The sequence below is a fragment of the Malaya genurostris genome, chromosome 1 (assembly GCF_030247185.1).
Source record: "Malaya genurostris strain Urasoe2022 chromosome 1, Malgen_1.1, whole genome shotgun sequence".
In the NCBI taxonomy this organism is placed as follows: Eukaryota; Metazoa; Arthropoda; class Insecta; order Diptera; family Culicidae; genus Malaya; species Malaya genurostris.
The window spans coordinates 61,152,484-61,165,723 of record NC_080570.1 but is presented as its reverse complement, the minus strand read 5'-3'; the positions used below and the strand labels follow the sequence as shown (position 1 = coordinate 61,165,723).

The 13,240-nt window shown below is 37.9% G+C and overlaps 1 protein-coding gene across 1 annotated transcript; it reads left to right on the top strand.

The window, feature by feature from the left end:
• The first annotated feature begins 725 nt into the window (after nucleotides 1–725).
• On the top strand, nucleotides 726–1,748 carry LOC131436598 (protein D3-like). Its single transcript, XM_058605453.1, has 2 exons — nucleotides 726–1,422; nucleotides 1,514–1,748. Exons 1-2 carry the CDS (start codon nucleotides 795–797, stop codon nucleotides 1,567–1,569), a joined length of 684 nt encoding a protein of 227 aa, XP_058461436.1. The 5' UTR covers nucleotides 726–794; the 3' UTR covers nucleotides 1,570–1,748.
• Nucleotides 1,749–13,240: the final 11,492 nt, after the last annotated feature.

Below are 13,240 nucleotides of genomic sequence, written 5' to 3'. Positions count from 1 at the left end.
TAATGGACGAATTGACCTCACCGCCGCCGAAGTTGATTCAAAACAAGATAAAATTATGGAAAATAGATAGCAATTTGTTTTTTTTTAATAAATTTACTAACCGCCAGGATCAAGGAACAATTTCCAATGGTAATTCAATTTATAGGTAATCTTACACTGAAAAATATAAGTCCGAAATTCAAGACTTAGACATTAAATTTTTTTCTTACCAAAATAGTAGTTTTCAAAACAAATTGCACTTAATCAACTGATAAGAACTTCTCAGATCTCAGCGGAACCCAGAATAATATCTCCGTCTCCCGGTAATCGTTAGTATGAAAAAACTCCAAATAAAGATAGAAACTGCAATCCTTGTCAATGTCTTGACTTCCAAATCCAAACAAATATTGGTTAGGTAATCTGCACAACTAACGGCTTCAGAACTAACCGGTTAGCCGTGTACATTTTCTTCTGCATGCTCAGTATGTTGTCCGTACAGCCTCTGGTGAAGGTACATTACCAGCACCATCTAACTAACACTCGCTCTATGAATAACTCGCATCTTATGTCCTCAGCCTTAGATTTTTCACGTGCAAGTATCAAGCAGATTCAGATTCTCCTTTTGGTAGGTACAGGTTTTTCACAAGTCCTCCTCTCAACATTCAACAAAACTCCGGACGGTAAACCTTTAAAAGAAAGCCATCTAGGCCAGAGCTGGGGTTAGTTCTCTGCCGTCTCTCAAACTTTTCACAATATTACGAGTATCGTCTTTTGATTGTAGAACAACAACAAAATTCTCGCGCGTTATCTTTAAAATGTTGAAACTTGCCTCATTGTGGCTCCTGGTGATGCTACTTGAAATTCACGGATCAGATATTCTGAATGATGCACATATCTACCGATCATTCGCTTCGAATGAAATCGTACCCGATTTGATCGATGAGGCTCCCGATTGTTGGTTACGCATTGCATTTAAAAGTGGTAGTGAAGTTGAAGGTGGAAACAGATTAACACCCACCCAGACCAAAAATCCTCCGGCGTTGGCTTTCAACACGAATGATCGCTCATTTTACACATTGATAATGACCGATCCAGATGCACCCAGTCGGGACGATCCAAAGCATCGCGAGTTTGTACACTGGATTATTGGTAATATACAGGGAAACGATCTAGATCGGGCAGAAACACTTGTGGATTATATCGGTGCTGCCCCATCGAAAGGAACCGGTCTTCATCGATACGTGTTTCTATTATATGAACACCAGGACCGGCTGAATTTCACTAACGAGATAAAGCTTTCAAAGCGCTGCCGGAATCCAAGGCGATATTTTTCCACGCGAAATTTTGCTCGAATATACGGTCTCACGAACCTGTGGGCGGGAAACTTCTATCAGGCGCAGTATGATGACCAAGTGGCAGTACTACAAGGACAATTGTCGGAATGTACTGAGTATATCAAAGCGAACTTGATTTGATACGTGTGACAAGGTGTAAGTGTGATCTAACGGAGATTACTTTTTAATGCTCATTACAGGTACGCAAACCGACCAGAATGGCCCGAGGAATGGAACCGCGTTCGGCGGTTTCTGAATTCCTCAGGAATCCAAGACACAAAACCGTTGAAATTTTAGTGGATCCAAATTCAACAAACAAAACTAAAATCGGGTTGAGAAGCTTGACAGGAACGATTTTTTTTGCATAAACGCTTGCATGGTATCAGGAATCCGAACAAATTGGCTCAAGTGTAACTTGTGTTATCTTATATATCGATAGGCTTTTTAAATGTAAAACCTTGCACGCATTGTTTCTTAAACTATATTTTACCTTATTGTTAAATGTTGTATAATTTGTGTAGTATGTCACGGAAAATAACATCATGTTTCTTCTAATGTTCTGCCTAAACTCACATTCCTATGAGTTTAAGTAGAAACGACTATTTTGAATATTGCACTACAAATATTTTAAGGTAATATATAATAATTAATATGATTCATATACTATTGTAAGAAACTACGAACAAACTGTTTGTTAAGATTCCAGATAATAAAGACGCGTTGTCAGTTCATAATTTGCACTAAACCTGATTGGTTTAGTATGCTGGCAGAATTTGTTCTTTTTGTTAGAATGTTCCTTTTCGGGATTTCTGAAATCGATAATTAAAAATTGTAAAGATATTCAGAGGTTGATATTCTACAGATAAATGTTTGGCATTATAGATTTAGTACTACACTTGATTTGCCTTATCAAATTAATCGTAAATTGCACAGAACTATAATAGTTTTCAAGATTCTATCATTTATTTGAAAGTTTATTGGATAAATAGAAATATCTTCATTTTAATACATTTCATATAAAATTTGAAATTTTGGATTTTTAATGTTTTAGATCAAAGACATCATATTATCAAGATATCCATCATTCACATTTCACGAACAAGTCCGAGTCCACGTCGAATCTCGAACATAGAAGTAGGAAAAGGTAATGTCAAATTCGTGCGCGCCAATATAGCAGCACCCATACAATTTACATGATATGTTCAATGTGATGCCATGCGATGGCGTTGCTGAACTGAAGATTGATTTCTGTCTAAACTGACAGAGTCTGTATAGGTGAAATAATGCATAATGAGTGGAGGTGAGCTCGATTCGTATATTTATTTTGTGTGTCAGTAATACTATTATAGAAAATGTTCCGGTAAAAAGATGGCACAGACTAACAGACAGGACACTCAAATTGGATTCTCTAATCATTTTAACGCCACGTTACACTATCAAAAACAATCAGGCTGTCATCTAGACTGTGTTTATTTTTTTCAGCTGTCATTCATACAGAATGTATTGTGCTAATTTGTATACATTCACGCGGATTTCATGCAGGATACAGACTTAATACATAATGCCAAAATTAAATACATAATTGTGCCTATTTCACATCCTCCAACGCAATATGAAATCAAACTCATGTTCCGTTAAGATATTTACTTGCTTCTGGCCTGCCGCCTTTTAAGTTCGGGTGAAAATTACACAATCAAAAATAGCCTAGATGACTACAAGTACATTTTATATCGGGCCCGATAATGAGTTTTGTCGTGAATACGACTTACTTTACTATGGGGCGCCTTTTCAAAATTAGCCATATGGAAGAATGGGCAGAACTTAATCGTGAATATCTCGACTTGTATTAATGGTAGCAACATAATTCTTTCACCATTTCATCAAAAATATGATCAGGAATTCAGGATAATATTTTGAACAGTGTGCGATAACCACAAACAACTCAAAAATTAAGTTTTCTTAAAATTTGAAAACAACGCGGAAAACACCTTACTTTCGCTTGGGTTTTTCGCGCAAGGACGACGATTTTGAGGTAGTCAGGCACATATCTTCAACTGAATGCGTATAAAAGGGGAACCGTGGTCAAAAATCGATCATTCGTCATCTAACACTCGATGTGGATAGACGAATAACCTACTACGACTAATTTCGATTTTGTTTTATTTTTTATTCGCAGTTGTCTACCTACCCAAGCTATGGGTAAAAACCGCCATAGATCCGAGAAGGATCCAAAGGATGCTAAGCGTCTGAAGCCAAGTGATGTACAGGTAAACGACCGTTTGCTGAGTAAAAACCAATATGCTGATCTGCCAGTAGATGTCGAAGAGGAACTGCAGAAGAAGGAAAAAATGCCGCCTTTCTACCTGAAGGGCTTCCCACCAACTCTACGCTCGGATTTCAACACACTGATCAGCAAAGGACTACAGGCAACAATCCGTTTATGTACTGAAGGCTACAAAATAACTGTTCCGGCTTTGAACCACTACAAAGGAGTGGAATGCTATCTGAAGCAGACAAAAGCGGAATACTTCACACACGATATTGCCGCCAACAAACCTATGAAGGTTGTACTTCGAGGACTACCCGACATGATGGAAGCCGAACTAAAGCAGGCACTGTCGGAGGCGGGACTAAAGCCTTTGATGGTATTTAAAATGAAGCGACATAATACGGACAAAAAGTTCAGAGATCAACTGTACCTGATTCATCTGGAGAAGGGCTCCATCACCATGAGTCAACTGAAAACGATTAAATCGTTATTTCACATAATCATCGAATGGCAAAAGTATAAACCGGTACATCGGGATGTCACACAGTGCACGAACTGTTTGAACTACGGCCATGGAGCGAGGAATTGCCACATGAAAAGTCGGTGCGGGAAATGTGCCGAACCACACAATACCAACGATTGCCTACTAGATGACATCGCTGTAAAATGTGTGAACTGTGATGGCGACCATCCATCTACTAGCAAATCGTGTCCCAAACGTGCTGAGTTCACAAAAATTCGACAACAGGCGTCCCGTAAACAATCAACGCGCAAGAATGTTCCACAGAAGGATGAAGTTAATTTCCCACGGCTCCCACCGAAGAGGGATATTCCGAATTTGCCGCCACTTCCTCGCAGCAATCCAAAGACTTCAGCCGCTGGATCTCAAAAAGAATCTTCCTCAAGAATCCCTCCTGGATGGGGCAATAATCAACCACAAGCAAATCCAAATCTTCAGCCTGAACAACTGATCGTCATTTTTGAAACAATGACAACAAAACTACGAAACTGCAGAACGCGGTTAGATCAAATCAACGCCTTAGGCAAATTCATCATCGAATATGCAATATAATGAGTTGGTTATAGTAAATTGGAATGCTTGCTCACTCAGGAGCAAAACTGCTGAATTGTCCGACTTTCTTCAAGAGAAGAATGCCGATATTGCTATTTTAACTGAAACTCATCTTAAACCTGAAATTTCTATTTTTATTTCCAATTACAGGATTCACAGGCTCGACAGAACAACTACCAGAGGAGGGGGAGTTGCCATTGCCGTTAAACGATCCATTCAGCACAGGCTTCTGTCAGCCTTTAAATTGCAACTCATAGAAGCCATCGGAATTGAGATTACAACGACGATGGGACCCATCATCATCATTGCAGCGTACTGCCCCAAACAAACCAATCTTCGAGATGGTACGTGTGCATCATTGAAGCGAGATCTGGCTATGCTCACTCGACGACAGAACAAATTCATCATTGCTGGGGACCTGAACGCACGGCATGAGCTGTGGGGAAACAGAAGAAAGAATCGAAACGGATTCGTACTTGCCGAAGATTACGAAGCTGGACAATACAACATCTTCGCTCCGGATCAACCAACGCGACTTTCCAGATCGGGAGTTCATTCCATTTTGGATATATTCATCAGCGACATCGCAAAAGACAGCTCTCCGGTTGTCTTCAACGAGCTCTCTTCCGACCACTTTCCAGTAATATTGACGTTGGGATCTTCACCAGAAACAGTGCCTTTTCAACCACGGAGGAACTATTATCGCACCGATTGGGTCCCATTTCAACAAATCGCCGACCAACTTATTAATATCGATTTGCCACTTGATTCCCCGATGGAAATCGATGCAGCCCTATCTTCCTTCCAGCATTCAATCACAGTCGCTCGTGATAGGACGGTTCCAGTACAACATATGCCGAGTTCCTCTCTTCAAATCGACAGTGTCACCAAGAAACTCATCCGACTTCGGAATATCTACCGGAGGCAGTATCAACGAACTGGCATTCTAGATAGGAAGACTACTTATAACAACTTAACTAGGATAATCCAGGAAAGGATATCTGAGCTTCGCAACAGGAACTTCCAGCAAAAGCTTCGAGAAATTCTCCCACATTCAAAGCCCTTCTGGTCCTTAACGAAGGTGCTTAAGAAAAAACCGAAGCCTATTCCTCCTCTGATATCACCCCAGGACGCAGCTGGAGGAATACCTTTAATCACACCAGTAGAGAAGGCAAATGCGCTAGGCCAGCAGTTTGTGTGTTCTCACAATTTAGGACTCAACATTGTTAGTCCACATGAAAGAGCCGTTGCTGATAGCGTAGCTGAGGTTGACCAATCAGACAGCTTGGTTCCTGAGGAAAGTAGAGTCACTGCGAATGAGCTGATGGCTTTTGTGAAAAAATCCAAAAATATGAAGGGCCCCGGTTTCGACAACACATTCAACATTGAGCTGAAACATTTGAGTATTCGCTCATTTGTCTTCTTAGCTAAAATTTTTAACAGGTGCTGGGAGCTTGGTTACTTCCCTTCAATGTGGAAGTTAGCTAAAGTTATCCCAGTTTTGAAACCGGGGAAAGATCCTTCCTTTTCCAAGAGCTATCGGCCCATCAGCTTACTCTCTGCCCTATCCAAGCTGTTTGAAAAGTCAATACAAAGGCGAATTCTTGCTTTCGCAGATGAACAGGATATATTTCTGGAAGAACAGTTTGGGTTCCGGAAAGGAAGATCCACCATCCACCAACTCACAAGGGTTAACAACGTCATCCAGCAAAACAAATCAGTGTCCAAAACGACTGCCATGGCAATATTGGATATTGAAAAGGCATTCGATAATGTGTGGCACGATGGACTGGTGTTCAAACTGCATCGGTATAATTTTCCCATGTATCTTATTAAAATTATCAAAAATTATCTTGCAGATAGAGCATTCCAGGTTTCTCTGAATAATGCACTTTCAGAAAGATTTACTATTCCTGCTGGTGTACCCCAGGGAAGTATCCTAGGTCCCATTCTATACAACATTTTTACATCAGACATCCCTCCTCTTCCAGGTGGTGGTGTTCTGTCACAATTTGCTGATGATACTGCCATTCTTTACAAAGGTCGTGTCATTAATGCTCTGAAGAATAAACTACAGACAGGTCTGGACGCTTTAACGGAATATTTTACAAGCTGGAAAATTGTGATCAATGCAGCAAAAACTCAGGTCATCTTGTTTCCACATTCAAGATCTCCAAAACTTGTTCCATCCGACGAATGCAGAATACGATTCGGTGATGAGATCATTCAATGGTCCGATGAAGTTATCTATCTAGGACTCACCTTTGACAGACATCTGATATTCAGGTCACATGTTGACAAAATCGTTCAAAAATGCAGCATACTCATTAGGTCTCTGTATCCGCTGATTTGTAGAACATCTAAACTATGCCTGAAGAATCAGATGGCTGTCTATAAACAAATCATCTACCCCGCAATTGAATACGCAGTCCCTGTTTGGCGGGGCTGTGCACGAACGCACAAACTTAGGCTTCAGCGCATTCAAAGTAAGATCTTAAAGATGATTCTAAATCTACCCCCTTGGACAAGAACTAGTGAAGTACATGAGATGGCCTCACTGGATATACTAGAACAAAAATTCGAACAATACTGCACGAAATTTGAAGAGAGGTGCTCAATCTCTGAAATACAAATAATTCAAAATTTGTACGTATTAGGTTAAGGATAGTTATAAGTAGGTAGACATTTTATAAATAATTAAAATAAATATTATGATTAAACATTAGTATGTAAAACAAGAGTAACTAAAACACCTAATATCAATAACGAATCGTATGAACAACAAAGATGAAAGGCCAAAGGGTCAAAACACTTGTACTGTAAAATGTTGATGTAATACACAAAAATAAGATTAATAAACAGATATTTATGCAAAAAAATGCAAAAATCGATCATTTCTTTTCGTGCGTTCGATGGAAGCAGACGTCGTGGGAGTGGAATCATCAACCAGCAGCGACGGACCAAATTGAGTTCCTCAATTTGGTCCTTGTGAATGCTAGAACCGAATCCCTACAGCATATTGATAATTTCTTTCAATAAATTATGCAAATCCGAAATGAAATAATCGACAATAAAATTCTGTATGCGGCTATTTTTATAGCCGTTAGGACCGCCCATTAGTGAAAAAGCTACAAACGAAATCACATAAAAGGAAATCTCTTAACAAAAATTCAATCAGTTTGGATTCATTCACCACTGCGAGCAGATGTGTTTTGTGTCGTCTGCACGCTTTCGACAACAGCGATTACGTCACAGTTGCCAGTCATTAGCAGTGGGAAAAAACAACGGTGGAGAGCATTGCACAATATCAGCCGTTCTAATGGCTCTAAAAGTTTTCTAAAGAACTATTAGGATTTGTTGTTCGCAAATCGTAGGGAAATATCCTCAGTTTACTGCAAATCAAGAACAGTTTGCTTAGATTTGTGCACTTTTCGCTGTGTGAAATTCACAGTAATCGAGATCAAGTGAAGCCTTTTTTTGCAAAAAATGTTTTAGAGTTTAATGTCGTAGAGAATTACGCAATTTGACTCTTCTGAATGCTGGAAACGAATCCCTACAGCATATTGATAGTTTCTTTCAATAAATTATGCAAATCCGAAATTAAATAATCGACAATAAAATTCTGTATGCGGCTATTTTTATAGCCGTTAGGACCGCCCATTAGTGAAAAAGCTACAAACGAAATCACATAAAAGGAAATCTCTTAACAAAAATTCAATCAGTTTGGATTCAATCGCCACTGCGAGCAGAGGTGTTTTGTGTCGTCTGCACGCTTTCGACAAGAGCGATTACGTCACAGCTGCCAGTCATTAGCATTGGGAAAAAACAACGGTGGAGAGCATTGCACAATATCAGCCGTTCTAATGGCTCTAAAAGTTTTCTAAAGAACTATTAGGATTTGTTGTTCGCAAATCGTAGGGAAATATCCTCAGTTTACTGCAAATCAAGAACATTTTGCTTAGATTTGTGCACTTTTCGCTGTGTGAAATTCATAGTAATCGAGATCAAGTGAAGCCTTTTTTTGCGAAAAATGTTCCAGAGTTTAATGTCGTAGAGAATTACGCAATTTGACTCTTCTGAATGCTGGAAACGAATCCCTACAGCATATTGATAGTTTCTTTCAATAAAATATGCAAATCCGAAATGAAATAATCGACATTAAAATTCTGTATGCGGCTATTTTTATAGCCGTTAGGACCGCCCATTAGTGAAAAAGCTACAAACGAAATCAGGTAGAAACAAGCCTCTCAACAAAACAGTTTGGATTGTATCGCCACTGCGAGCAGATGTGTTTTGTGTCGTCTGCACGCTTTCGACAAGAGCGATTACGTCACAGCTGCCAGTCATTAGCATTGGGAAAAAAAACATCGGTGGAGAGCATTGCACAATATCAGCCGTTCTAATGGCTCTAAAAGTTTTCTAAAGAACTATTAGGATTTGTTGTTTGCAAATCGTAGGGAAATATCCTCAGTTTACTGCAAATCAAGAATAGTTTGCTTAGATTTGTGCACTTTTCGCTGTGTGAAATTCACAGTAATCGAGATCAAGTGAAGCTTTCTTTGTTTTTGCGAAAAATGTGAAAAAGGGGAATGCGTGCATAATTCATACAATTGATATTCGGAAGTGTTAAGGAGCATGTCAGTTGTTTTCGTATTCACGACATCCAGTTATGTCTCTGACATTACCCACCCGCCTTTTTTTAAACATTCCGTGCGAAAAACTAACTAAAAAGCATTATCAATATTACAGCTATGTATATACAACAAACCAATAATCGGTTTCACGTACCTGATAAGTCATTTGTCAGAACAACATTGGAAACATTGGTAAAAACGTTAAATATATTATCAACGTAATCCCATAATTTATTGCGACGATTCATTTTCAAATATTCTACAAAGTCTAATGAAATCGACGTAAACATCTCATAAGGTCATATAAACGAATGAGAGATTTTCTTTGTTTTCTTTCTCTTCTGTTAACAACTCCTTAATTTTCTCGTTTACCTAAAAAAGATTCATGTAGAATGCAAAAAAAATGCTTTGTAACAGAATCGGATATGTCAGTTCGGTTCTACATCTCATCCAAGTCAGTCGATAAAACAAAACCGCTTACGTTCGGGACAGAAGAAACCAAGTACAGTATTGTGTAGTGTACAATATAACGACCTCGAAATGAGTGAACCAAACGAACAAAAGCTTCCGCCGACACGAAAGAATACAATTGTTGTTGACTTCAAGCAGTGCAAAATTCGACCTTCGATACGAGAACTTGAAGGTTTGCTTAAGGAGCAAATGCATCTTGACATTAAACGTGTGCATTTACTTCAATGCAATAAGACGAATAATGTTGTTTACATCCAGTTTTATAAAGAGTTGGATGCAATTCAATTCGCAAAAGACAATAACAATGTGCACTATGTGGAGCACGAGAACATTAAGTACAACATTCCAGTATATATGGATGATAGTGCTATAGAAGTGCGTGTGCATGATCTTCACTCAAGCGTCACCGATTCTTATATTCGCAAAACTATGTCCCAATACGGAGAGATTCTCTCTATCGAAAAAGAAAAGTGGAAGAATTTTTTCCCCGGTATTCTAAATGGTGTACGTTTATTACGCATACACTTGAAGAGGCCTATACCTTCTTATGTGATTTTCGGTCAAGATACAAGAATTCCGTGCCAATCACTTGTTACCTATGACAATCAGATGGCCACATGTCAATATTGCCAAAAAGATATTCACTACGGTAAGCCATGTGATAAACTGGACAAGGAGACAACTACACCAAAGGACAACGGTGCTTCCTTCTCACAAACCCCAAGCAACCCCAGTACACCTGTGACAGCCGCCAACAACAATGAAGCATCCCCTTCAACGAAACCATCAGTATCCTCTATAGAACAAAGTACACCGGCTGCAGTTAATAACTTATCCTCCAACCAACCAGCAATTGCAACCAATATACAACAAGGTGCATCTACAGCAACTAGCAACGAAAAGACGGAAATCGACAACAATACCATCGATGCAGCAATGGATGACGAGACGAACCACGAACGAACGAAGTGCCCCTTAATCCTCGCAGGAGGGAAATGGAAGCTCCCCTCCCCCTAGAAAAAGGGTGACGAGATCCAACTCAAAAAAAAATTATTTAAAAAATCGGTTCAATCGGCCACGTAAAGCTTGTACGCAAATAGGCCTGAATAAAAAAAATATCTTTTAAATAAAAGAATCAGATATGTAACGAACAATTACATAATAACGCAGATATTGTCGAAAGAGACTCTCTCAAAGAGATTCTGTCAATTTTTTTCGGGCCCTTTTAATCTGTGTTGACAAACGGGAGGGAACCAACTGGTAAAAAAAACTTTTACATAACACAAGGGGTGAACCGATAGTAAATAGTTTGAGTAATTCAATAATCAGTCAACAATCAGATTTTTTCGCAGTATTGCCATTGCATATTGCTATTGCGTATCCGACATCTGAATATCATCATCTGCTAGTGAAAATTTCTGCATGGCTGATAATCATGAGAATTTAAATTTATAAATTTAAAGAATATCACTGTAGTGATATTGAAAGGAATGAGATCATACTCAGCGGCAATATGTTCATAGGTGATAAATGCGTTACACTGATCAGAAATGAAAATGCTGCCCCAATATCAATCTCAGAAAATCAAACGATTTTCATTATCATTCTCGGTGATGATTTTGTGAACGATAATCACCGACGATTATTATCGGTGATGGTAGCTGATTTTTGATTTTTTGAGAATGATAATTCCAACACTGTTTTTACATGTTGATAGATGTAATATTCAATTATCACCGAAGAAATTACATCATACTTGAATTTACGTTAAGCATAAGTTTCTTTTTTTCTAGTACTGTATATCATTCAAATCACACGTAAGTTCAGTTTGGAATAAAACAAGAATAAGCTTGTTATTTTTACTAACAGCAAAACAAAAATTTAGCGTAAAGTGTATGTAGCGCCCAACGTAGCATTGTGATGTGAATGTGGTACACAAATTAGTGTCGATTGCGGTGACATCTGTAAGCATTCGCCGCTAAAATCGTGCTTAGACTTTCTGGGACACCCCATACACAGCCTTGTAGATGCAAAATTGCGCTGCTTTGGTTCCGATTTAACATTTAAATGTTCAATATAATTGACATGATCTGTTGAATGTGATGCCGTGCGATGGCGTTGTTGAACTGAAGATTGGTTTCGCTTCAAGCTGACAGGGTCTGCTCATATCGTATACAAAATAAAAAAAATAATAAACAACAAAATAACCACCTCTCGATCCATCAGATTCAATTATAGAGTACAATCTTAAATGACTCATTTACAAATAATAATTGTTCAATTTTACGGACATTCATCGCGAGTGAAAATGCAGAAAAAATTAAATGATTATTGAAGAATCCAATCAGCGTGATCAGCGCGAGACGGCGTTACGGTTCTTTTGACATATCCCATGTATTTAGATAAAAATGACGAATTTTTGAATTTACTTGAGTTTGAACAAATGCAGATGGCAACCCAAATAAAAAATATTGTTGAAAAACAATACGATTTGCTGTTACAAAACCTGCCACAATTTTGCTTTGACCATTGAAAAATATTTTAATGTATTGTTATACACTATTCAATCAATTGTGAAAATGCTTTCTACAATAGAATGTATAGGATGTTAAGTATCGTAACAAATCAAATCATAAAGTTTTCTCATACATGTTTTCTTGGAAAACAATAAAATGTACAGTTTACATATTGTTTGAAACACCACGTGTACAATAAATTCAATTGTAGAATCGTAGGAACAATATATTGAATCGTTGGAAATGAAAAAAATCTTGTCAAGATACAATAAAATTTATTGTAACCCATATATCTAATTGTGAATCAATTGTTTATGCTGTAAAATCAATGGTTTATTTTTTTACGGAAAAACCTTTCAAATATGGGGAATAAATTATTATTCACGTGTTGTCATCATGGTCATTTATGATTTAAAATTGTCCTAAACACATGAAAATCTCGGATGAAATTTGAAATTTTCAGTTCACAAACAGATTTGATTTAGATGATAAAACATGTGTAAATAGAGGAGTAAAACAACTTTTGATAATAATTCATCAATTAATCTTGAAATCCAAATATAAAATCAAAGAACTTCAAAGATATAAAAACAGTACCCGACCTCACTTCTTCGAATTTGATATTTCATCTTATGATTTCTCCATAAATATCAATCAAACATACAATGGAAAGATACTGAATCATTAATGATTGATTTTTTACCAAATTTTTACATGTTTTTGTATGTTAGTATTCGATTCATGAGAAAAAAAACCCGACACTTTTTCGAACCTTCAAGAAAAATCTGAAAATTGTCACTATCGCTTAGTTCAAAGTTAGCCACTCGAGCAGCACAGAAATCGCAGAAGAGTTCGTTGGATTCTTCAATTGAAGACAAACACGAGAAAAGGTCCTAAGTGCAAATGACAGTTTCTCTTTGTTTACTTTCTCTTTCGAGTATTACGGTCCAATCAGCAATCTTCCC